General features: G+C 40.1%; 1 protein-coding gene and 1 long non-coding RNA gene across 2 annotated transcripts in view; one reads left to right on the top strand and one right to left on the bottom strand.

The window, feature by feature from the left end:
* Positions 1 to 1,685: 1,685 nt before the first annotated feature.
* LOC308332997 overlaps positions 1,686 to 27,019 on the bottom strand; it is a 178,711-nt gene continuing 153,377 nt past the window's right edge. Inside the window, exon 3 of the long non-coding RNA XR_013965774.1 lies at positions 1,686 to 1,734. This is a non-coding gene — a long non-coding RNA (uncharacterized lncRNA). The remainder of the gene's footprint in view (positions 1,735 to 27,019) is intronic.
* LOC308332990 (uncharacterized protein) overlaps positions 1,732 to 27,019 on the top strand; it is a 205,463-nt gene continuing 180,175 nt past the window's right edge. The window contains exons 1-17 of the mRNA XM_080789144.1: positions 1,732 to 1,914; positions 3,406 to 3,519; positions 4,545 to 4,688; positions 4,771 to 4,884; positions 5,906 to 6,019; positions 6,921 to 7,034; positions 8,537 to 8,650; positions 10,153 to 10,266; positions 11,765 to 11,878; positions 13,170 to 13,283; positions 14,529 to 14,642; positions 16,138 to 16,251; positions 17,755 to 17,868; positions 19,346 to 19,459; positions 20,936 to 21,004; positions 22,509 to 22,577; positions 24,068 to 24,181. Of these exons, the coding sequence (XP_080645270.1) occupies positions 1,859 to 1,914; positions 3,406 to 3,519; positions 4,545 to 4,688; positions 4,771 to 4,884; positions 5,906 to 6,019; positions 6,921 to 7,034; positions 8,537 to 8,650; positions 10,153 to 10,266; positions 11,765 to 11,878; positions 13,170 to 13,283; positions 14,529 to 14,642; positions 16,138 to 16,251; positions 17,755 to 17,868; positions 19,346 to 19,459; positions 20,936 to 21,004; positions 22,509 to 22,577; positions 24,068 to 24,181 (1,820 nt within the window). The 5' untranslated portion in view covers positions 1,732 to 1,858. The remainder of the gene's footprint in view (positions 1,915 to 3,405; positions 3,520 to 4,544; positions 4,689 to 4,770; positions 4,885 to 5,905; positions 6,020 to 6,920; positions 7,035 to 8,536; positions 8,651 to 10,152; positions 10,267 to 11,764; positions 11,879 to 13,169; positions 13,284 to 14,528; positions 14,643 to 16,137; positions 16,252 to 17,754; positions 17,869 to 19,345; positions 19,460 to 20,935; positions 21,005 to 22,508; positions 22,578 to 24,067; positions 24,182 to 27,019) is intronic.

The raw sequence follows: 27,019 nt of genomic DNA, 5'->3' as shown, positions 1-27,019 counted from the left end.
TAATTGGACATTATTGTCTGTAAGTACTTTGAAGTTCTAGTTAATCGGTTCAAAGAGTATTTAATTTAGTATGTGATGTTTGCAGAATGCCTTTGGCTTTGTAGTTGGTTATTATGTGTTTGGAAATTGTGTAAACACGTCTGCGTGTTAGTTTACTGCTGCAGTAGCAGTAGCCATTTTCTGTGTTTGATTTCAACACTGTGTACCAAGTTCAGTGCAAATAGCCTACTGATAACTATGCATACTATAAACTAAAACTATATTACTCACACACTCACACATATTTCCTGTGTGTTTTTCACTTTCGTCAGTGGAAAAAGGCAGTCGATGAACATTTTCCGTCTCAGTTTTAGCCAACGAAAACAACACTCTTGAGCAGTAGGCTGAATGTCATAGTTTATTACTGAGACAATTCAATTAAATTCAATTCAAAGGGCTTTATTGGCATGAGAAAACATACGTTTACATTGCCAAAGCAGAAAGAACAATACAGCAATACAATCAAAACAAAAAAATGATGTACTTTGAAGGTCAGAATCTTCAATAGATCAACTTCTGTGTATACACAATGATTAGTCTGAGACAGACAAAAAAAGAAAACAGACTCAAGTGCGCACCCAAGTGGTCAAAGTTGTGTGCTGTTAACTGTCAACTACCAACATGACAATTCTCCAAATGTATGTATGTGCATTTATCTACTGTACATCGAGGCGTTGTGAGCTTGTAGATCGGCTATTTGAACTATTAAAAAATGTTTTTCAAAAAAGCAAAGTAGTTTAGGGATAAGGGGTTTAGCACGCAATAGAGCCCTCAGGTTTTGATGCATTTTTTTATGGATTTATTATGAACAGGGATGGTAAATAAAATATGTTGAAATACAACTACAGCTTGTGTCCAAAACTCACAGAAATAGTTATACTTCTGTGAAGTCATGTCAGTCAAATAATATACTGTACCATTCCAAATTCCAATTGTCTACACCTGCCTTCCAGAATGTGTGTGCCCAGGGTAGAAAACCTGGCCTGGCACAGAGCACACTTTTATAGTTTAACCCATTCTGACCTGAGATCAGATTCATACGAGGTTTCCACTGGACACACACACACTGGTCTGATTTATAACCCATTCTGACCTGAGATCAGATTCTAAAAATGTCAGTCGCTCTAAAAAATATCAGACCTGCAAGCTCGTAAGCGCGGCACCGAGTGCCGCGCTTACGAGCTTGTAGATCTGCTATTTTTCAATAGCTAAAGCATAACATAATGGTTAATGTGTTTTAAATTTAGAGTGCTATGATTATGAGAGATGTGTGACCAGAAAGGGCTGTAGATTCAACATGGATTAAAATGATTCACTAAATATTGTTCTCCTGCTCTCTTTTCTACCAGGAGTCATCAGGAGATGAGCAGCACTGCATGGAGCCAGAGGAGAATGTCCCATTCATTTAGCTTCATACTAGACAAAACAAATCACAACAATGTCAGGGAATGTTAGGAAAACACCAACGTGGACTATACACAAAAAAATACTTTTACTTGTAACGGAGGACTTAATTGTCCACCGCTGGTTGACATTATTGGCATACAGACCGTGTGGGTTCTAGAGGAGCATAGCTTACAAGCTTACTTACTAAGTCTACTGACTACGAAGTCTACTGAGTCCTAAGTCTACTGACTACTAAGTCTACTGAGTACTAAGTCTACTCAGTCCTAAGTCTACTGACTACTAGGTATACTAGTCCTAAGTCTACTTGACAGGTTTTAAACTTTTTAGCTGTCAATGGTTGAAGAAAAGTTCTCTTTACTAAATACTGGATTGTGACGACATTTGACTGTAGCTGATAATACAATATATCACTATGGAGAAAATGAGTGGGAGTTCTGCTTCTGACGGAGACGACCCGAGCGATGAAAGGTTTGAATTCACTAATTTATAATAATAATAATAATAATGGTTTTTATTTATAACGCACTTTACATTCGCAAGAATGTCAAAGTGCTACAGCAGTGAATAAAAGCAAAAGAAACAACACACCATTGAAAACATCAAATAGAACAGGAACATTTTAAAGCACTCCTTTAAAGGCTCCTCTCCATCGTCAAAGTTGCCCACCCATTTTAATATGTGCAGTCAGTTTTAGTTTCAGATAACGTATTGCTTATTTTACTGTCCAATGACATTGTTTGAAGGGAAGACCTCTGCAGACCCGCACACTGTCACCTGCTGATTCAAGAGCTTTTTATTTAATGTCAAACGCAACGACGTTTGGCTCTTTCGACCTTCCTCAGGCCCGACTCGGAATAGGCTGACATCACTAAATACATTTCATAGGTATAGAACAACCAATCGGAAAGCAGCACGTAATCATCTTAACAGATAGCAGCTGCATAGTCATGTGACTCTTAACCCATTCTGACCTGAGATCAGATTAAAAAAATGTCTTCTACATCCTGACAGTTTTCTGAAAAAGCTATGTTTCTATGTCAGTCGTTCTTCGATTTTTCAAAAATAGCAGACCTACGCTATGAGCTTGTAGATCTGCTATTTTTCAATAGCTAAAGCATAACATAATGCTAACACCAAAAGGGGTTCCCGCCCCAAAATGGGTTAAAGTTACAGTGCTTCTGTGACATTTCTCAAATACTATTGCAAAATAACAAATTACAATATAATACAGGGACAAATATATAAAATATGTCATACCATAAAATACAAGAAAATCAACATACAATAAATACGCAAATTAATGTCACACATAAGGTCCTATACTCACATGACAGTAGTGGACAGTACAAGTAAAAACAACACAAATGGTGCTTGGAGGCATTTAGTATGGATAATTATAGCATGACGTTTAATTAAGCAATATTACACGAGAGGGTGTGGTTTAACGTGATTATTGAATTATGATTATTGAACGAGACGAAGTCGAGTTGAACATGTAATGTATTCTTTAAATTGTTTCCTAAGACAATGTTGCTGCTGCTCTGATGCACAACTGATACATTTATAATCTGATCCTTTCTAAAAAAATATTACGACTAGGTGTGCTGTCGTGCTAATTTCAGCACGGCCGGAGAGCCTATTGCAACCAATTGCTTGGTCAGAAGAACTACCTGTATATATCTATTTGATACATCCTGGTTTGAGCCTCTCTGCACGGCCCACGCCTGATATGACTCGCTATAAATAAACTAAATCCTCTCGTTGAATCCCACTGTTCATGATCACTGTTGCTGTGTTTATGTGAATGCATTTTAAATAGTATTTTTTTAATGCATCTGTGTGTTTTATGTAATGTGTGATTGTTGTAACTGACTGCCGGTGTGCCAAAGACACATTTACATTGTATGTAATGTAAATGTGATGGACAATAAAGTTTTCTTTTGTCTTTATCTTTAACAGGGTTGATCGTCACAGAGCAGTCTCTCCTGTACCCAGCTGTGTCTCCATGAAGAGTGACTCGTCCATGCATGGAATTATTGACTTCAAAGATGGACACCACTCTACTGACCAAAGGTTTGAATTTTAATTGACCAGACAGATGATTGAAAAATGAACTCCTTTACAACCTGACTGTAGAAAGTAACAGTACAGTAAAGAACCTGGGGGTTATTATTGATTCTGAATTGAATTTTAATTCACACATTAATCATGTCACCAAGATTGCCTTTTTTCACCTTAGAAATATTGCACGAATCAGCCTATTTGTCTTTGGATGATGCAAAAACGCTAATCCACGCCTTTGTTTTTTCTCGGCTTGATTACTGCAATGCACTTTTTTCAGGACTGCCTAAGAAAACAACTGACAGATTACAACTTGTCCAAAATGCAGCAGCCAGAGTTTTAACTAGAACTAAGATGAGAGAACATATTACTCCAGTTTTGGCTTCACTGCACCGGCTTCCGGTTGTTTTTAGGATTGATTTTAAAATTATTTTACTTGTCTATAAAGCTCTCAATGGTCTCGCACCTTCCTACCTACATGACTGCCTGCCTAAATATGTCCCAAACCGCCCCTAAGGTTTTCCACTGCTGGCCTGCTCGCTTTGCCTAAAAAAATGGCAACAAAAAAATACGGGGAAGCAGCTTTTTGCTTCTACGGGCCGTCGGCATGGAACAAGCTCCCACTGTACCTTCGTCAGGCAGCCTCTGTAGTTTAACAAACTCCCACTGTACCTTCGTCAGGCAGCCTCTGTAGACATTTTTAAAGCTCAGCTCAAGACCCACTTCTACAACATTGCTTTAAATTGATCTTTTATTTTTTGTTATTCATGTCCTCACTGTATTGCATTACTGCTTATTTTTTTAATGTCGTTGCCTTGCTTTTCTTTTTTATTCTCCATTGTTCTGTAAAGCACTTTGAGCTGCATTTCATGTCATGAAAGTTGCTATACAAATAAAGTTTTATTATTATTATTTATTATGTGAATGCATTTTAAATAGTATTTTTTTAATGCATCTGTGTGTTTTATGTAATGTGTGATTGTTGTAACTGACTGCCGGTGTGCCAAAGACACATTTACATTTTATATCTTTAACAGGGTTGATCGTCACAGAGCAGTCTCTCCTGTACCCAGCTGTGTCTCCATGAAGAGTGACTCGTCCATGCATGGACTTGTTGTCAGAACAACAAAGAGGAAACATCAAAGCTACATGGAAAACCCTAAACAACATAAATCGAGAAGGTATGGGAAAAGGGGAGTATCCCAGCTACTTCAATAAAGAAAACATAACCATAGAAACATTTACATTTTATATCTTTAACAGGGTTGATCGTCACAGAGCAGTCTCTCCTGTACCCAGCTGTGTCTCCATGAAGAGTGACTCGTCCATGCATGGACTTATTGACTTCGAAGATGGACACCACTCTACTGACCAAAGGTTGAAACATGAACTCCTTTACAACCAACAGCTCCATCTGGTGTCTGAATTGTGTACTCCAAGTCAAATCAAATCAAACTTTATTTATATAGCATCTATCTGAGCAGATCTAATGGGGAGGGGCAGAAATGGTTTTATAGTGCCGGTGAGAAGGCGGGCAGCTGTGTTCTGCACTAGCTGTAAACGCCTGAGTGACGCCTGGTCGATGCCAATATACAAAGAGTTGCAATAATCTATTCTTGATTAAATCAAAGCATGGATAACCATCTCCAGCTGTTTTTAGGGGAGGTAGGATTTGACCGTGGCGATGATTGGAAGAAGAGAGTTTTAACGACGGAGCTGTTTATTAAGTTTAAAATCTTGTATCAAAAATAAAACCAAGAAGTGTCCCGTTAGCAAAAAGCTAACAGCATACCGGTGGTAGGCTACGTTCGTTCCATAAAATGAGAGATCCAAAAGGCGCATGGGGCTGCGCCAGGCTGCAAAACCCCCCATGCGCTCATCAATCTGCCGTTTATAGAACCAACGTTCGTTGCATGAAGGGCAGATCTGTGGGGGCTCTCTCCCGAAGCTATTAACTTTGTTGTATTGTGTGCGAGCCGAGCACCGCGGCCACGGCATCTGGACAGTGGACGCTGACGTGACAGGCAGGCACAGCCAGCCAGAGCAGCGAAAGTAACACATACGGCACTTGAAAAAAAAAAACAACACAAAAAACCCCGGCTCATAAAAGGAGGCCGGAATTTATTTACTTAATTCAACGCCATCACCGGTGATTAATAGGGGCCCGGTTATTAATAGAAAGGAGGCGTTTACTGGAGGATTTACGGTATTTCTATTGTATTCACATATGTCTCTGTGTTGTTTCTGTTGCTGCTGCAGTGTTCACTAGCTGAAACCCAAAACCCAAGATGTGGTTTTCTCTCTGCTTGTGGAACGAGACGTAATGATTAAGAACGTTTAACAGTGACTTTTTCCATTCATAATTATGATAATTGTATAATCTTTGTTATGATTCCAGAAATGTCCACCACAGAGCAGAGTCTCCAACTCCCAGCCTTCTGTCTGTGAAGAGTGACAGGTCTAGAGGAAATCCTCCTGAATTCAGTAACGAACCTGGACCTCCTGATACACAGTATGTCAACCCTCCTATAAATACATACAACACAATAGATGTATGTGGCTGAATGGTCCAGTCCATGTTTTACACCCTGGCTGCGTTCGAATTAATTCCCCATGCCCCATATAGTGCACTACTTTGGGCTTCCGCCATTTTGTTATAGTGTCCGAATATGTAGTGAGCATTTTAGCACCCTAATGTAGTGGACTGAAGTATCCCACAATGCACCGGGAATTGTAGGGACCATCCGATGGTCACTACAAAAACACAGCGAAGCAAATCTGCCCCATAATGCATTGCGCAAGCTCGCTCTTGAGCGCACATGCACGCGTTTGCGCACGTGCGCTGCTTCTGCATGCATGCGCTCCAACTCAGAAGAGGCAGAAGTTGAACTAGCGAAAGAAATCAACACAAATGTACTTTTAAACGTTCGTTTTCCTTCTCTTTTCTTCCCTGGCGGATCTCGAAGCTACAGATCTCCAGACAAATGATCTGTGCATTTATTTGCAATTGTTTTATTTTATTTATAATAAAACAATTCATTTGCAATTGTTTTATCTTATTTATAATAAAACAATTCATTGCAATAGTATTACTAATCTGATTCATTGTATCACCCAGGCCCAGCGCATGACGTTAGGAGAGGAATCAGTTGCTTGCTGTAGAATATATTTGCCAGATTCTTTTTCACAAACGTAGGCTAAATACATGCATGTGAGACACATTAATTGTGTCCGAACATATGTTTTATTAATATTCATTAATTCCTGCCATGAAAAAAAAGATGTTATCTAACATTATTTCATTGAATTGCGATAAATACATTAAAACTTCATTATGTAGGCCTATAGATGGTAATTTATTGGACTGCTGTTTCTGTTAACACCAAATTGTATTATCTTTGTTATGATTCCAGAAATGTCCACCACAGAGCAGAGTCTCCAACTCCCAGCCTTCTGTCTGTGAAGAGTGACTGGTCTAAAGGCATTCCTCCTGACTTCAGTAACGAACCTGGACCTCCTGACTCACAGTATGTCAACCCTCCTATAAATACATGTATTTGGGCCCAACTTCACCTAGACTGTATTTACCTTAATAAACATGGTCATGAATACTTTCTGCTTCCAGTCACTAGTTTAAAGTCTCATTTCTCATGTCATAATATTCTTTTTGGAAAATGATGGTCCCATTTATTAAAATAATTACCATAAAGTTGCGTATGTTCTGAGGGGCGTGGCTACCGTTACAGTCTATGAACGGGAGCCACCCCCCGTTCAGTCAAAATAAAAACCAACAATGAGTAAGGGGGGAAGTCCCGCCTCGTTGTCTGGGCCAGCCAATGGCCAGCTTGGCACAAACGGAGCCAGCCAATGGCCAGCTGGGCCCAAACGGATCTAGAAATATGGCGACTTACAGTGCAAGGAATTACAGGCTTCATTTTACGTCCATGTTAGACCCGGGGAACGCTTTGTCCATATTCTTTACAGTTTATGGTTCGAATTAATTCCCCATGCCCCATATAGTGCACTACTTTGGGCTTCCGCCATTTTGTTATAGTGTCCGAATATGTAGTGAGCATTTTAGCACCCTAATGTAGTGGACTGAAGTATCCCACAATGCACCGGGAATTGTAGGGACCATCCGATGGTCACTACAAAAACACAGCGACGCAAATCTGCCCCATAATGCATTGCGCAAGCTCGCTCTTGAGCGCACATGCACGCGTTTGCGCACGTGCGCTGCTTCTGCATGCATGCGCTCCAACTCAGAATAATAATAATAATAAAACTTTATTTGTATAGCACCTTTCATGACATGAAATGCAGCTCAAAGTGCTTTACAGAAAGATGGAGAATAAAAGAAAAGCAAGGCAACAACATTAAAAACAAGCAGTAATGCAATACAGTGAGGACATGAATAACAAAAATAAAAAATAAAAGATCAATTAAAAGCAATGTTGTAGAAGTGGGTCTTGAGCTGAGAGGCAGAAGTTGAACCAGCGAAATAAATCAACACAAATGTACTTTTTAAACGTTCGTTTTCCCTCTCTTTTCTTCCCTGGCGGATCTCGAAGCTACAGATCTCCAGACAAATGATCTGTGCATTTATTTGCAATTGTTTTATTTCATTTATAATAAAACAATTAATTTGCAATTGTTTTATCTTATTTATAATAAAACAATTCATTTGCAATTGAATGCAATAGTATTACTAATCTGATTCATTGTATCACCCAGGCCCAGCGCATGACGTTAGGAGAGGAATCAGTTACTTGCTGTAGAATATATTTGCCAGATTCTTTATCACAAACGTAGGCTAAATACATGCATGTGAGACACATTAATTGTGTCCGAACATATGTTTTATTAATATTCATTAATTCCTGCCATGAAAAAAAAGATGTTATCTAACATTATTTCATTGAATTGCGATAAATACATTAAAACTTCATTATGTAGGCCTATACATAGTCATTTATTGGACTGCTGTTTCTGTTAACACCAAATTGTATAATCTTTGTTATGATTCCAGAAATGTCCACCACAGAGCAGAGTCTCCAACTCCCAGCCTTCTGTCTGTGAAGAGTGACTGGTCTAAAGGCATTCCTCCTGACTTCAGTAACGAACCTGGACCTCCTGACTCACAGTATGTCAACCCTCCTATAAATACATGTATTTGGGCCCAACTTCACCTAGACTGTATTTACCTTAATAAACATGGTCATGAATACTTTCTGCTTCCAGTCACTAGTTTAAAGTCTCATTTCTCATGTCATAATATTCTTTTTGGAAAATGATGGTCCCATTTATTAAAATAATTACCATAAAGTTGTGTATGTTCTGAGGGGCGTGGCTACCGTTACAGTCTATGAACGGGAGCCACCCCCCGTTCAGTCAAAATAAAAACCAACAATGAGTAAGGGGGGAAGTCCCGCCTCGTTGTCTGGGCCATCCAATGGCCAGCTTGGCACAAACGGAGCCAGCCAATGGCCAGCTGGGCCCAAACGGATCTAGAAATATGGCGACTTACAGTGCAAGGAATTACAGGCTTCATTTTACGTCCATGTTAGACCCGGGGAACGCTTTGTCCATATTCTTTACAGTTTATGGTTCGAATTAATTCCCCATGCCCCATATAGTGCACTACTTTGGGCTTCCGCCATTTTGTTATAGTGTCCGAATATGTAGTGAGCATTTTAGCACCCTAATGTAGTGGACTGAAGTATCCCACAATGCACCGGGAATTGTAGGGACCATCCGATGGTCACTACAAAAACACAGCGACGCAAATCTGCCCCATAATGCATTGCGCAAGCTCGCTCTTGAGACACATGCACGCGTTTGCGCACGTGCGCTGCTTCTGCATGCATGCGCTCCAACTCAGAATAATAATAATAATAAAACTTTATTTGTATAGCACCTTTCATGACATGAAATGCAGCTCAAAGTGCTTTACAGAAAAATGGAGAATAAAAGAAAAGCAAGGCAACAACATTAAAAACAAGCAGTAATGCAATACAGTGAGGACATGAATAACAAAAATTAAAAATAAAAGATCAATTAAAAGCAATGTTGTAGAAGTGGGTCTTGAGCTGAGAGGCAGAAGTTGAACCAGCGAAAGAAATGAACCAAAATGTACTTTTAAAACGTTCGTTTTCCCTCTCTTTTCTTCCCTGGCGGATCTCGAAGCTACAGATCTCCAGACAAAATGATCTGTGCATTTATTTGCAATTGTTTTATTTTATTTATAATAAAACAATTAATTTGCAATTGTTTTATCTTATTTATAATAAAACAATTCATTTGCAATTGAATGCAATAGTATTACTAATCTGATTCATTGTATCACCCAGGCCCAGCGCATGACGTTAGGAGAGGAATCAGTTGCTTGCTGTAGAATATATTTGCCAGATTCTTTATCACAAACGTAGGCTAAATACATGCATGTGAGACACATTAATTGTGTCCGAACATATGTTTTATTAATATTCATTAATTCCTGCTATGAAAAAAAAGATGTTATCTAACATTATTTCATTGAATTGCGATAAATACATTAAAACTTCATTTTGTAGGCCTATAGATAGTCATTTATTGGACTGCTGTTTCTGTTAACACCAAATTGTATAATCTTTGTTATGATTCCAGAAATGTCCACCACAGAGCAGAGTCTCCAACTCCCAGCCTTCTGTCTGTGAAGAGTGACTGGTCTAAAGGCATTCCTCCTGACTTCAGTAACGAACCTGGACCTCCTGACTCACAGTATGTCAACCCTCCTATAAATACATGTATTTGGGCCCAACTTCACCTAGACTGTATTTACCTTAATAAACATGGTCATGAATACTTTCTGCTTCCAGTCACTAGTTTAAAGTCTCATTTCTCATGTCATAATATTCTTTTTGGAAAATTATGGTCCCATTTATTAAAATAATTACCATAAAGTTGCGTATGTTCTGAGGGGCGTGGCTACCGTTACAGTCTATGAACGGGAGCCACCCCCCGTTCAGTCAAAATAAAAACCAACAATGAGTAAGGGGGGAAGTCCCGCCTCGTTGTCTGGGCCAGCCAATGGCCAGCTTGGCCCAAACGGAGCCAGCCAATGGCCAGCTGGGCCCAAACGGATCTAGAAATATGGCGACTTACAGTGCAAGGAATTACAGGCTTCATTTTACGTCCATGTTAGACCCGGGGAACGCTTTGTCCATATTCTTTACAGTTTATGGTTCGAATTAATTCCCCATGCCCCATATAGTGCACTACTTTGGGCTTCCGCCATTTTGTTATAGTGTCCGAATATGTAGTGAGCATTTTAGCACCCTAATGTAGTGGACTGAAGTATCCCACAATGCACCGGGAATTGTAGGGACCATCCGATGGTCACTACAAAAACACAGCGACGCAAATCTGCCCCATAATGCATTGCGCAAGCTCGCTCTTGAGCGCACATGCACGCGTTTGCGCACGTGCGCTGCTTCTGCATGCATGCGCTCCAACTCAGAATAATAATAATAATAAAACTTTATTTGTATAGCACCTTTCATGACATGAAATGCAGCTCAAAGTGCTTTACAGAAAGATGGAGAATAAAAGAAAAGCAAGGCAACAACATTAAAAACAAGCAGTAATGCAATACAGTGAGGACATGAATAACAAAAATTAAAAATAAAAGATCAATTAAAAGCAATGTTGTAGAAGTGGGTCTTGAGCTGAGAGGCAGAAGTTGAACCAGCGAAAGAAATCAACACAAATTTACTTTTTAAACGTTCGTTTTCCCTCTCTTTTCTTCCCTGGCGGATCTCGAAGCTACAGATCTCCAGACAAATGATCTGTGCATTTATTTGCAATTGTTTTATTTCATTTATAATAAAACAATTAATTTGCAATTGTTTTATCTTATTTATAATAAAACAATTTGCAATTGAATGCAATAGTATTACTAATCTGATTCATTGTATCACCCAGGCCCAGCGCATGACGTTAGGAGAGGAATCAGTTACTTGCTGTAGAATATATTTGCCAGATTCTTTATCACAAACGTAGGCTAAATACATGCATGTGAGACACATTAATTGTGTCCGAACATATGTTTTATTAATATTCATTAATTCCTGCCATGAAAAAAAAGATGTTATCTAACATTATTTCATTGAATTGCGATAAATACATTAAAACTTCATTATGTAGGCCTATAGATAGTCGTTTATTGGACTGCTGTTTCTGTTAACACCAAATTGTATAATCTTTGTTATGATTCCAGAAATGTCCACCACAGAGCAGAGTCTCCAACTCCCAGCCTTCTGTCTGTGAAGAGTGACTGGTCTAAAGGCATTCCTCCTGACTTCAGTAACGAACCTGGACCTCCTGACTCACAGTATGTCAACCCTCCTATAAATACATGTATTTAGGCCCAACTTCACCTAGACTGTATTTACCTTAATAAACATGGTCATGAATACTTTCTGCTTCCAGTCACTAGTTTAAAGTCTCATTTCTCATGTCATAATATTCTTTTTGGAAAATTATGGTCCCATTTATTAAAATAATTACCATAAAGTTGCGTATGTTCTGAGGGGCGTGGCTACCGTTACAGTCTATGAACGGGAGCCACCCCCGTTCAGTCAAAATAAAAACCAACAATGAGTAAGGGGGGAAGTCCCGCCTCGTTGTCTGGGCCAGCCAATGGCCAGCTTGGCACAAACGGAGCCAGCCAATGGCCAGCTGGGCCCAAACGGATCTAGAAATATGGCGACTTACAGTGCAAGGAATTACAGGCTTCATTTTACGTCCATGTTAGACCCGGGGAACGCTTTGTCCATATTCTTTACAGTTTATGGTTCGAATTAATTCCCCATGCCCCATATAGTGCACTACTTTGGGCTTCCGCCATTTTGTTATAGTGTCCGAATATGTAGTGAGCATTTTAGCACCCTAACGTAGTGGACTGAAGTATCCCACAATGCACCGGGAATTGTAGGGACCATCCGATGGTCACTACAAAAACACAGCGACGCAAATCTGCCCCATAATGCATTGCGCAAGCTCGCTCTTGAGCGCACATGCACGCGTTTGCGCACGTGCGCTGCTTCTGCATGCATGCGCTCCAACTCAGAAGAGGCAGAAGTTGAACCAGCGAAAGAAATCAACACAAATGTACTTTTTAAACGTTCGTTTTCCCCTCTTTTCTTCCCTGGCGGATCTCGAAGCTACAGATCTCCAGACAAAATGATCTGTGCATTTATTTGCAATTGTTTTATTTTATTTATAATAAAACAATTCATTTGCAATTGTTTTATCTTATTTATAATAAAACAATTCATTTGCAATTCAATGCAATAGTATTACTAATCTGATTCATTGTATCACCCAGGCCCAGCGCATGACGTTAGGAGAGGAATCAGTTGCTTGCTGTAGAATATATTTGCCAGATTCTTTTTCACAAACGTAGGCTAAATACATGCATGTGAGACACATTAATTGTGTCCGAACATATGTTTTATTAATATTCATTAATTCCTGCCATGAAAAAATATATGTTATCTAACATTATTTCATTGAATTGCGATAAATACATTAAAACTTCATTATGTAGGCCTATAGATAGTCATTTATTGGACTGCTGTTTCTGTTAACACCAAATTGTATAATCTTTGTTATGATTCCAGACGTCTGTACCACAGAGCAGAGTCTCCAACTCCCAGCCTTCTGTCTATGAAGAGTGACGGGTCTAGAGGAAATCCTCCTGACTTCAGTAACGAACCTGGACCTCCTGACTCAAAGTATGTCAACCCTCCTATAAATACATGTATTTGGGCCCAACTTCACCTAGACTGTATTTACCTTAATAAACATGGTCATGAATACTTTCTGCTTCCAGTAAGTCACTAGTTTAAAGTCTCATTTCTCATGTCATAATATTCTTTTTGGAAAATGATGGTCCCATTTATTAAAATAATTACCATAAAGTCGCGTATGTTCTGAGGGGCGTGGCTACCGTTACAGTCTATGAACGGGAGCCACCCCCCGTTCAGTCAAAATAAAAACCAACAAAGAGTAAGGGGGGAAGTCCCGCCTCGTTGTCTGGGCCAGCCAATGGCCAGCTTGGCCCAAACGGAGCCAGCCAATGGCCAGCTGGGCCCAAACGGATCTAGAAATATGGCGACTTACAGTGCAAGGAATTACAGGCTTCATTTTACGTCCATGTTAGACCCGGGGAACGCTTTGTCCATATTCTTTACAGTTTATGGTTCGAATTAATTCCCATGCCCCATATAGTGCACTACTTTGGGCTTCCGCCATTTTGTTAGTGTCCGAATATGTAGTGAGCATTTTAGCACCCTAATGTAGTGGACTGAAGTATCCCACAATGCACCGGGAATTGTAGGGACCATCCGATGGTCACTACAAAAACACAGCGAAGCAAATCTGCCCCATAATGCATTGCGCAAGCTCGCTCTTGAGCGCACATGCACGCGTTTGCGCACGTGCGCTGCTTCTGCATGCATGCGCTCCAACTCAGAAGAGGCAGAAGTTGAACCAGCGAAAGAAATCAACACAAATGTACTTTTTATACGTTCGTTTTCCCCTCTCTTTTCTTCCCTGGCGGATCTCGAAGCTACAGATCTCCAGACAAATGATCTGTGCATTTATTTGCAATTGTTTTATCTTATTTATAATAAAACAATTCAATGCAATAGTATTACTAATCTGATTCATTGTATCACCCAGGCCCAGCGCATGACGTTAGGAGAGGAATCAGTTGCTTGCTGTAGAATATATTTGCCAGATTCTTTTTCACAAACGTAGGCTAAATACATGCATGTGAGACACATTAATTGTGTCCGAACATATGTTTTATTAATATTCATTCATTCCTGCCATGAAAAAAATATATGTTATCTAACATTATTTCATTGAATTGCGATAAATACATTAAAACTTCATTATGTAGGCCTATAGATAGTCATTTATTGGACTGCTGTTTCTGTTAACACCAAATTGTATTATCTTTGTTATGATTCCAGAAGTGTCCACCACAGAGCAGAGTTTCCAACTCCCAGCCTTCTGTCGATGAAGAGTGACAGGTCTAGAGGAAATCCTCCTGACTTCAGTAACGAACCTGGACCTCCTGATACACAGTATGTCAACCCTCCTATAAATACATGTATTTGGGCCCAACTTCACCTAGACTGTATTTACCTTAATAAACATGGTCATGAATACTTTCTGCTTCCAGTCACTAGTTTAAAGTCTCATTTCTCATGTCATAATATTCTTTTTGGAAAATTATGGTCCCATTTATTAAAATAATTACCATAAAGTTGCGTATGTTCTGAGGGGCGTGGCTACCGTTACAGTCTATGAACGGGAGCCACCCCCGTTCAGTCAAAATAAAAACCAACAATGAGTAAGGGGGGAAGTCCCGCCTCGTTGTCTGGGCCAGCCAATGGCCAGCTTGGCACAAACGGAGCCAGCCAATGGCCAGCTGGGCCCAAACGGATCTAGAAATATGGCGACTTACAGTGCAAGGAATTACAGGCTTCATTTTACGTCCATGTTAGACCCGGGGAACGCTTTGTCCATATTCTTTACAGTTTATGGTTCGAATTAATTCCCCATGCCCCATATAGTGCACTACTTTGGGCTTCCGCCATTTTGTTATAGTGTCCGAATATGTAGTGAGCATTTTAGCACCCTAATGTAGTGGACTGAAGTATCCCACAATGCACCGGGAATTGTAGGGACCATCCGATGGTCACTACAAAAACACAGCGACGCAAATCTGCCCCATAATGCATTGTGCAAGCTCGCTCTTGAGCGCACATGCACGCGTTTGCGCACGTGCGCTGCTTCTGCATGCATGCGCTCCAACTCAGAATAATAATAATAATAAAACTTTATTTGTATAGCACCTTTCATGACATGAAATGCAGCTCAAAGTGCTTTACAGAAAAATGGAGAATAAAAGAAAAGCAAGGCAACAACATTAAAAACAAGCAGTAATGCAATACAGTGAGGACATGAATAACAAAAATAAAAGATCAATTAAAAGCAATGTTGTAGAAGTGGGTCTTGAGCTGAGAGGCAGAAGTTGAACCAGCGAAAGAAATGAACCAAAATGTACTTTTTAAACGTTTGTTTTCCCTCTCTTTTCTTCCCTGGCGGATCTCGAAGCTACAGATCTCCAGACAAAATGATCTGTGCATTTATTTGCAATTGTTTTATTTTATTTATAATAAAACAATTAATTTGCAATTGTTTTATCTTATTTATAATAAAACAATTCATTTGCAATTGAATGCAATAGTATTACTAATCTGATTCATTGTATCACCCAGGCCCAGCGCATGACGTTAGGAGAGGAATCAGTTGCTTGCTGTAGAATATATTTGCCAGATTCTTTATCACAAACGTAGGCTAAATACATGCATGTGAGACACATTAATTGTGTCCGAACATATGTTTTATTAATATTCATTAATTCCTGCCATGAAAAAAAAGATGTTATCTAACAATATTTCATTGAATTGGGATAAATACATTAAAACTTCATTTTGTAGGCCTATAGATAGTCATTTATTGGACTGCTGTTTCTGTTAACACCAAATTGTATAATCTTTGTTATGATTCCAGAAATGTCCACCACAGAGCAGAGTCTCCAACTCCCAGCCTTCTGTCTGTGAAGAGTGACTGGTCTAAAGGCATTCCTCCTGACTTCAGTAACGAACCTGGACCTCCTGACTCACAGTATGTCAACCCTCCTATAAATACATGTATTTGGGCCCAACTTCACCTAGACTGTATTTACCTTAATAAACATGGTCATGAATACTTTCTGCTTCCAGTCACTAGTTTAAAGTCTCATTTCTCATGTCATAATATTCTTTTTGGAAAATTATGGTCCCATTTATTAAAATAATTACCATAAAGTCGCGTATGTTCTGAGGGGCGTGGCTACCGTTACAGTCTATGAACGGGAGCCACCCCCCCGTTCAGTCAAAATAAAAACCAACAATGAGTAAGGGGGGAAGTCCCGCCTCGTTGTCTGGGCCAGCCAATGGCCAGCTTGGCCCAAACGGAGCCAGCCAATGGCCAGCTGGGCCCAAATGGATCTAGAAATATGGCGACTTACAGTGCAAGGAATTACAGGCTTCATTTTACGTCCATGTTAGACCCGGGGAACGCTTTGTCAATATTCTTTACAGTTTATGGTTCGAATTAATTCCCCATGCCCCATATAGTGCACTACTTTGGGCTTCCGCCATTTTGTTATAGTGTCCGAATATGTAGTGAGCATTTTAGCACCCTAATGTAGTGGACTGAAGTATCCCACAATGCACCGGGAATTGTAGGGACCATCCGATGGTCACTACAAAAACACAGCGACGCAAATCTGCCCCATAATGCATTGCGCAAGCTCGCTCTTGAGCGCACATGCACGCGTTTGCGCACGTGCGCTGCTTCTGCATGCATGCGCTCCAACTCAGAATAATAATAATAATAAAACTTTATTTGTATAGCACCTTTCATGACATGAAATGCAGCTCAAAGTGCTTTACAGAAAGATGGAGAATAAAAGAAAAGCAAGGCAACAACATTAAAAACAAGCAGTAATGCAATACAGTGAGGACATGAATAACAAAAATAAAAAATAAAAGATCAATTAAAAGCAATGTTGTAGAAGTGGGTCTTGAGCTGAGAGGCAGAAGTTGAACCAGCGAAAGAAATGAACCAAAATGTACTTTTTAAACGTTTGTTTTCCCTCTCTTTTCTTCCCTGGCGGATCTCGAAGCTACAGATCTCCAGACAAATGATCTGTGCATTTATTTGCAATTGTTTTATTTCATTTATAATAAAACAATTAATTTGCAATTGTTTTATCTTATTTATAATAAAACAATTCATTTGCAATTGAATGCAATAGTATTACTAATCTGATTCATTGTATCACCCAGGCCCAGCGCATGACGTTAGGAGAGGAATCAGTTACTTGCTGTAGAATATATTTGCCAGATTCTTTATCACAAACGTAGGCTAAATACATGCATGTGAGACACATTAATTGTGTCCGAACATATGTTTTATTAATATTCATTAATTCCTGCCATGAAAAAAAAGATGTTATCTAACATTATTTCATTGAATTGCGATAAATACATTAAAACTTCATTATGTAGGCCTATAGATAGTCATTTATTGGACTGCTGTTTCTGTTAACACCAAATTGTATAATCTTTGTTATGATTCCAGAAGTGTCCACCACAGAGCAGAGTCTCCAACTCCCAGCCTTCTGTCTGTGAAGAGTGACTGGTCTAAAGGCATTCCTCCTGACTTCAGTAACGAACCTGGACCTCCTGACTCACAGTATGTCAACCCTCCTATAAATACATGTATTTGGGCCCAACTTCACCTAGACTGTATTTACCTTAATAAACATGGTCATGAATACTTTCTGCTTCCAGTCACTAGTTTAAAGTCTCATGTCATAATATTCTTTTTGGAAAATTATGGTCCCATTTATTAAAATAATTACCATAAAGTTGCGTATGTTCTGAGGGGCGTGGCTACCGTTACAGTCTATGAACGGGAGCCACCCCCCGTTCAGTCAAAATAAAAACCAACAAAGAGTAAGGGGGGAAGTCCCGCCTCGTTGTCTGGGCCAGCCAATGGCCAGCTTGGCACAAACGGAGCCAGCCAATGGCCAGCTGGGCCCAAACGGATCTAGAAATATGGCGACTTACAGTGCAAGGAATTACAGGCTTCATTTTACGTCCATGTTAGACCCGGGGAACGCTTTGTCCATATTCTTTACAGTTTATGGTTCGAATTAATTCCCCATGCCCCATATAGTGCACTACTTTGGGCTTCCGCCATTTTGTTATAGTGTCCGAATATGTAGTGAGCATTTTAGCACCCTAATGTAGTGGACTGAAGTATCCCACAATGCACCGGGAATTGTAGGGACCATCCGATGGTCACTACAAAAACACAGCGACGCAAATCTGCCCCATAATGCATTGCGCAAGCTCGCTCTTGAGCGCACATGCACGCGTTTGCGCACGTGCGCTGCTTCTGCATGCATGCGCTCCAACTCAGAATAATAATAATAATAAAACTTTATTTGTATAGCACCTTTCATGACATGAAATGCAGCTCAAAGTGCTTTACAGAAAAATGGAGAATAAAAGAAAAGCAAGGCAACAACATTAAAAACAAGCAGTAATGCAATACAGTGAGGACATGAATAACAAAAATAAAAGATCAATTAAAAGCAATGTTGTAGAAGTGTGTCTTGAGCTGAGAGGCAGAAGTTGAACCAGCGAAAGAAATGAACCAAAATGTACTTTTAAAACGTTCGTTTTCCCTCTCTTTTCTTCCCTGGCGGATCTCGAAGCTACAGATCTCCAGACAAATGATCTGTGCATTTATTTGCAATTGTTTTATTTCATTTATAATAAAACAATTCATTTGCAATTGTTTTATTTTATTTATAATAAAACAATTCAATGCAATAGTATTACTAATCTGATTCATTGTATCACCCAGGCCCAGCGCATGACGTTAGGAGAGGAATCAGTTGCTTGCTGTAGAATATATTTGCCAGATTCTTTTTCACAAACGTAGGCTAAATACATGCATGTGAGACACATTAATTGTGTCCGAACATATGTTTTATTAATATTCATTAATTCCTGCCATGAAAAAATATATGTTATCTAACATTATTTCATTGAATTGCGATAAATACATTAAAACTTAATTATGTAGGCCTATAGATGGTAATTTATTGGACTGCTGTTTCTGTTAACACCAAATTGTATTATCTTTGTTATGATTCCAGAAGTGTCCACCACAGAGCAGAGTCTCCAACTCCCAGCCTTCTGTCTGTGAAGAGTGACTGGTGTAAAGGAAATCCTCCTGACTTCAGTAACGAACCTGGACCTCCTGACTCACAGTATGTCAACCCTCCTATAAATACATGTATTTGGGCCCAACTTCACCTAGACTGTATTTGCCTTAATAAACATGGTCATGAATACTTTCTGCTTCCAGTAAGTCACTAGTTTAAAGTCTCATTTCTCATGTCATAATAATTATTTTTGGAAAATTATGGTCCCATTTATTAAAAAGATTACCATAAAGTCGCGTATGTTCTGAGGGGCGTGGCTACCGTTACAGTCTATGAACGGGAGCCACCCCCCGTTCAGTCAAAATAAAAACCAACAAAGAGTAAGAGGGGAAGTCCCGCCTCGTTGTCTGGGCCAGCCAATGGCCAGCTTGGCCCAAACGGAGCCAGCCAATGGCCAGCTGGGCCCAAACGGATCTAGAAATATGGCGACTTACAGTGCAAGGAATTACAGGCTTCATTTTACGTCCATGTTAGACCCGGGGAACGCTTTGTCCATATTCTTTACAGTTTATGGTTCGAATTAATTCCCCATGCCCCATATAGTGCACTACTTTATGCTTCCGCCATTTTGTTATAGTGTCCGAATATGTAGTGAGCATTTTAGCACCCTAATGTAGTGGACTGAAGTATCCCACAATGCACCGGAAAACACAGCGACGCAAATCTGCCCCATAATGCATTGCGCAAGCTCGCTCTTGAGCGCACATGCACGCGTTTGCGCACGTGCGCTGCTTCTGCATGCATGCGCTCCAACTCAGAATAATAATAATAATAAAACTTTATTTGTATAGCACCTTTCATGACATGAAATGCAGCTCAAAGTGCTTTACAGAAAAATGGAGAATAAAAGAAAAGCAAGGCAACAACATTAAAAACAAGCAGTAATGCAATACAGTGAGGACATGAATAACAAAAATAAAAAATAAAAGATCAATTAAAAGCAATGTTGTAGAAGTGGGTCTTGAGCTGAGAGGCAGAAGTTGAACCAGCGAAAGAAATGAACCAAAATGTACTTTTAAAACGTTCGTTTTCCCTCTCTTTTCTTCCCTGGCGGATCTCGAAGCTACAGATCTCCAGACAAATGATCTGTGCATTTATTTGCAATTGTTTTATTTTATTTATAATAAAACAATTAATTTGCAATTGTTTTATCTTATTTATAATAAAACAATTCATTTGCAATTGAATGCAATAGTATTACTAATCTGATTCATTGTATCACCCAGGCCCAGCGCATGACGTTAGGAGAGGAATCAGTTGCTTGCTGTAGAATATATTTGCCAGATTCTTTATCACAAACGTAGGCTAAATACATGCATGTGAGACACATTAATTGTGTCCGAACATATGTTTTATTAATATTCATTAATTCCTGCCATGAAAAAAAAGATGTTATCTAACATTATTTCATTGAATTGCGATAAATACATTAAAACTTCATTATGTAGGCCTATAGATAGTCATTTATTGGACTGCTGTTTCTGTTAACACCAAATTGTATAATCTTTGTTATGATTCCAGAAATGTCCACCACAGAGCAGAGTCTCCTCCTCCTGACTTCAGTAACGAACCTGGACCTCCTGACTCACAGTATGTCAACCCTCCTATAAATACATGTATTTGGGCCCAACTTCACCTAGACTGTATTTACCTTAATAAACATGGTCATGAATACTTTCTGCTTCCAGTAAGTCACTAGTTTAAAGTCTCATTTCTCATGTCATAATATTCTTTTTGGAAAATGATGGTCCCATTTATTAAAATAATTACCATAAAGTCGCGTATGTTCTGAGGGGCGTGGCTACCGTTACAGTCTATGAACGGGAGCCACCCCCCGTTCAGTCAAAATAAAAACCAACAAAGAGTAAGGGGGGAAGTCCCGCCTCGTTGTCTGGGCCAGCCAATGGCCAGCTTGGCCCAAACGGAGCCAGCCAATGGCCAGCTGGGCCCAAACGGATCTAGAAATATGGCGACTTACAGTGCAAGGAATTACAGGCTTCATTTTACGTCCATGTTAGACCCGGGGAACGCTTTGTCCATATTCTTTACAGTTTATGGTTCGAATTCATTCCCAATGCCCCATATAGTGCACTACTTTGGGCTTCCGCCATTTTGTTATAGTGTCCGAATATGTAGTGAGCATTTTAGCACCCTAACGTAGTGGACTGAAGTATCCCACAATGCACCGGGAATTGTAGGGACCATCCGATGGTCACTACAAAAACACAGCGAAGCAAATCTGCCCCATAATGCATTGCGCAAGCTCGCTCTTGAGCGCACATGCACGCGTTTGCGCACGTGCGCTGCTTCTGCATGCATGCGCTCCAACTCAGAATAATAATAATAAAACTTTATTTGTATAGCACCTTTCATGACATGAAATGCAGCTCAAAGTGCTTTACAGAAAAATGGAGAATAAAAGAAAAGCAAGGCAACAACATTAAAAACAAGCAGTAATGCAATACAGTGAGGACATGAATAACAAAAAATAAAAATAAAAGATCAATTAAAAGCAATGTTGTAGAAGTGTGTCTTGAGCTGAGAGGCAGAAGTTGAACCAGCGAAAGAAATCAACACAAATGTACTTTTTATACGTTCGTTTTCCCCTCTCTTTTCTTCCCTGGCGGATCTCGAAGCTACAGATCTCCAGACAAATGATCTGTGCATTTATTTGCAATTGTTTTTATTTATTTATAATAAAACAATTCATTTGCAATTGTTTTATCTTATTTATAATAAAACAATTCATTTGCAATTCAATGCAATAGTATTACTAATCTGATTCATTGTATCACCCAGGCCCAGCGCATGACGTTAGGAGAGGAATCAGTTGCTTGCTGTAGAATATATTTGCCCGATTCTTTTTCACAAACGTAGGCTAAATACATGCATGTGAGACACATTAATTGTGTCCGAACATATGTTTTATTAATATTCATTAATTCCTGCCATGAAAAAAAATATGTTATCTAACATTATTTCATTGAATTGCGATAAATACATTAAAACTTCATTATGTAGGCCTATAGATAGTCATTTATTGGACTGCTGTTTCTGTTAACACCAAATTGTATAATCTTTGTTATGATTCCAGAAATGTCCACCACAGAGCAGAGTCTCCTCCTCCTGACTTCAGTAACGAACCTGGTCCTCCTGACTCACAGTATGTCAACCCTCCTATAAATACATGTATTTGGGCCCAACTTCACCTAGACTGTATTTACCTTAATAAACATGGTCATGAATACTTTCTGCTTCCAGTCACTAGTTTAAGGTCTCATTTCTCATGTCATAATATTCTTTTTGGAAAATTATGGTCCCAATTATTAAAAAATTACCATAAAGTTGCGTATGTTCTGAGGGGCGTGGCTACCGTTACAGTCTATGAACGGGAGCCACCCCACGTTCAGTCAAAATAAAAACCAACAATGAGTAATGGGGGAAGTCCCGCCTCGTTGTCTGGGCCAGCCAATGGCCAGCTTGGCCCAAACGGAGCCAGCCAATGGCCAGCTGGGCCCAAACGGATCTAGAAATATGGCGACTTACAGTGCAAGGAATTACAGGCTTCATTTTACGTCCATGTTAGACCCGGGGAACGCTTTGTCCATATTCTTTACAGTTTATGGTTCGAATTCATTCCCAATGCCCCATATAGTGCACTACTTTGGGCTTCCGCCATTTTGTTATAGTGTCCGAATATGTAGTGAGCATTTTAGCACCCTAATGTAGTGGACTGAAGTATCCCACAATGCACCGGGAATTGTAGGGACCATCCGATGGTCACTACAAAAACACAGCGACGCAAATCTGCCCCATAATGCATTGCGCAAGCTCGCTCTTGAGCGCACATGCACGCGTTTGCGCACGTGCGCTGCTTCTGCATGCATGCGCTCCAACTCAGAATAATAATAATAATAAAACTTTATTTGTATAGCACCTTTCATGACATGAAATGCAGCTCAAAGTGCTTTACAGAAAAATGGAGAATAAAAGAAAAGCAAGGCAACAACATTAAAAACAAGCAGTAATGCAATACAGTGAGGACATGAATAACAAAAAATAAAAATAAAAGATCAATTAAAAGCAATGTTGTAGAAGTGGGTCTTGAGCTGAGAGGCAGAAGTTGAACCAGCGAAAGAAATGAACCAAAATGTACTTTTAAAACGTTCGTTTTCCTTCTCTTTTCTTCCCTGGCGGATCTCGAAGCTACAGATCTCCAGACAAATTATCTGTGCATTTATTTGCAATTGTTTTATTTCGTTTATAATAAAACAATTCATTTGCAATTGTTTTATCTTATTTATAATAAAACAATTCAATGCAATAGTATTACTAATCTGATTCATTGTATCACCCAGGCCCAGCGCATGACGTTAGGAGAGGAATCAGTTGCTTGCTGTAGAATATATTTGCCAGATTCTTTTTCACAAACGTAGGCTAAATACATGCATGTGAGACACATTAATTGTGTCCGAACATATGTTTTATTAATATTCATTAATTCCTGCCATGAAAAAATATATGTTATCTAACATTATTTCATTGAATTGCGATAAATACATTAAAACTTCATTATGTAGGCCTATAGATGGTAATTTATTGGACTGCTGTTTCTGTTAACACCAAATTGTATTATCTTTGTTATGATTCCAGAAGTGTCCACCACAGAGCAGAGTCTCCAACTCCCAGCCTTCTGTCTGTGAAGAGTTACTGGTCTAGAGGAAATCCTCCTGAATTCAGTAACGAACCTGGACCTCCTGACTCACAGTATGTCAACCCTCCTATAAATACATGTATTTGGGCCCAACTTCATCTAGACTGTATTTACCTTAATAAACATGGTCATGAATACTTTCTGCTTCCAGTAAGTCACTAGTTTAAAGTCTCATTTCTCATGTCATAATATTCTTTTTGGAAAATGATGGTCCCATTTATTAAAATAATTACCATAAAGTCGCGTATGTTCTGAGGGGCGTGGCTACCGTTACAGTCTATGAACGGGAGCCACCCCCCGTTCAGTCAAAATAAAAACCAACAAAGAGTAAGGGGGGGGAAGTCCCGCCTCGTTGTCTGGGCCAGCCAATGGCCAGCTTGGCCCAAACGGAGCCAGCCAATGGCCAGCTGGGCCCAAACGGATCTAGAAATATGGCGACTTACAGTGCAAGGAATTACAGGCTTCATTTTACGTCCATGTTAGACCCGGGGAACACAGAGCAGCTCTGTTGAAAGCTTGCAACAACAAGCGGTGCTGCTGCTTGCAGACAGAGCGTTGTCACGCTGCACCACCTTAATATATAGGCTATATATATATATAATATAAAGTGCACCATGCGTCCTGGTTAACCAGGAAACACACAGAGACTAGTCGGATCGTTTTTATTCATATTTACACTTTATCTTCTATGTATATCAACAGCATGGCCGGCCCGAACCGAAGCCCAACCACCAATTATGCTAATGAGCCCGACCCTAGCCCGACCCGTCGGGTTTCGGTTCGGGGTATCCCAGCTCTATCATACAACACAAATGTTGTGTCAAACCATGTGACTTCCATTGGAAATGCATTGCGAGCTTTGCATCAGTCAATAAGTCTCATGCATCATCTATACAACAATCTGTTGTGAAGGTGTGAGTCAGGCATACTGTACACGCACACACACACACACTCACACACACACACACACACACACACACACACTCCCTGGATGGGAGAGGTTCAGCTCAAAATCATGAAAAACGCTAAAATGAAATATAACGGCAAATGAAAATGTTTTAACGCTCAACTTTTACAATCTCTAATAACCTAAAACATGAACCTTGGTCTAATAATAATAATAATAATAATAAATAAAACGGCTACATTGTCTCTTCTACTTGTATAAGGACATATTCTATTGTATGTATTCCAGAGCATGTGAGCGGAGCGGAGCGGCCGATAATTCCGCTCTTCGCTCTCGACTGCTTTTGTTACGCTCGCTCCGCGCTCACGTTCACCTCCCCCACGCCGCTCTACGCTCGCTCCGCGCTCACGTTCATCTCCCCCCACACCGCTCTACGCTCGCTCCGCGCTCACGTTCATCTCCCCCCACGCCGCTCTACGCTCGCTCCGCGCTCACGTTCATCTCCCCCCACACCGCTCTACGCTCGCTCCGCGCTCACGTTCATCTCCCCCACGCCGCTCTACGCTCGCTCCGCGCTCACGTTCATCTCCCCCCACACCGCTCTACGCTCGCTCCGCGCTCACGTTCATCTCCCCCCACACCGCTCTACGCTCGCTCCACGCTCACGTTCATCTCCCCCACACCGCTCTACGCTCGCTCACGTTCATCTCCCCCCACACCGCCCTACGCGGTGTGGGGGAGATTTATCTTTTTTTGACAGACCAAACTGCTGTCTGCTGAGTCATGCTTGAAGCCTTTTATGGTGCGATATGGGGCGTGGATCAATGCAAATGAGGTTGTCGGGTGCTTTTCCGATCACTTTGCACCGGCTGCATTCAGTATGACATACACCTGCGATACGCCAGCGCACCTGTGGTACACACCGCTCTCTGAATAACACGCCATCTCAACGTAGCTTGATCGGACGGATAAATACGATATCTGTTTCCGCCACAGTGTAACGGTGGCGCATTTCTTTTTAATGAATCAGGCCCTATAACACTATACAATATACACACTATAACACTATACAATATAAACTATAACACTATACAATATACACTATAACACTATACAATATACACTATAACACTATACAATATACTAGGGGTGCAGCGGTTTTCAACCGAAAACCGAACCGTTCGGTTCAGCATACACGGTTCAATGCGCTCTAATGAACCGCGCTTTTTCGGTTTGCATTAATTCATTTCTTACAGCTGCGAAGAATGTATTTCTCGGTCACACACCGTCCTACTTAGAAGTCTAGCACTCTATCGGTCACACACCGTCCTACTAAGAAGTCTAGCACTCTTTCGGTCACAGAAGTGTAGCACTCTGTCGGCCCACCCCCTACACACACACACACACACAGAGAGAGAGACGGCATGATGAGGAGAATCCAGCCCTCGCAAAGACCACTCGGTGGAATAATTATTGATCGTCATACACAGAGACACACACAGCGGAGTAACCTCGAATCAACAGGCTTCTAAGCACCGTCTTGTTCAGATCTGCTTCTGCATCTGCACTCGCTGTTTGAGTGCTAAAAAGGGAGAGAGAGAGCAAAAACAACTCGTTGTTGTTGCTCTGTCCACCCGGAGCAGGAGAATAATATTCCGTCTGAAAAGTCCCAACAAAATACTCTATGTCCAATCCATGACTGTAGATAGAAACCCTTCTTCTAATAATATAAGCATAATATCTCATGCAGAGATCTTTATTGTAAACTTTTGTAAATGTTTCTGTACGACACGGCACTCTGCTGTGAATCCTCCCTGCATGTGCTGCGAGTCTGCAGTGCACCACGTGTGAGCGCATAGGTGCATTGTTTTTCCCTTGAACATAATGATGAGGCACATTAAAATAGCAATATAAGGTTTTTTTCCCCCTTTAAATAATGAAAAGGCAGAAATGTCTAATAAAATAATATATGCTAAAAAAAGAA

The sequence above is a fragment of the Protomyctophum bolini genome, assembly GCF_963924005.1.
Source record: "Protomyctophum bolini genome assembly, chromosome: 18".
Lineage (NCBI taxonomy): Eukaryota > Metazoa > Chordata > Actinopteri > Myctophiformes > Myctophidae > Protomyctophum > Protomyctophum bolini.
Note: the sequence above shows the minus strand (reverse complement) of the source record. Positions and strands in the feature narration are given on the sequence as shown.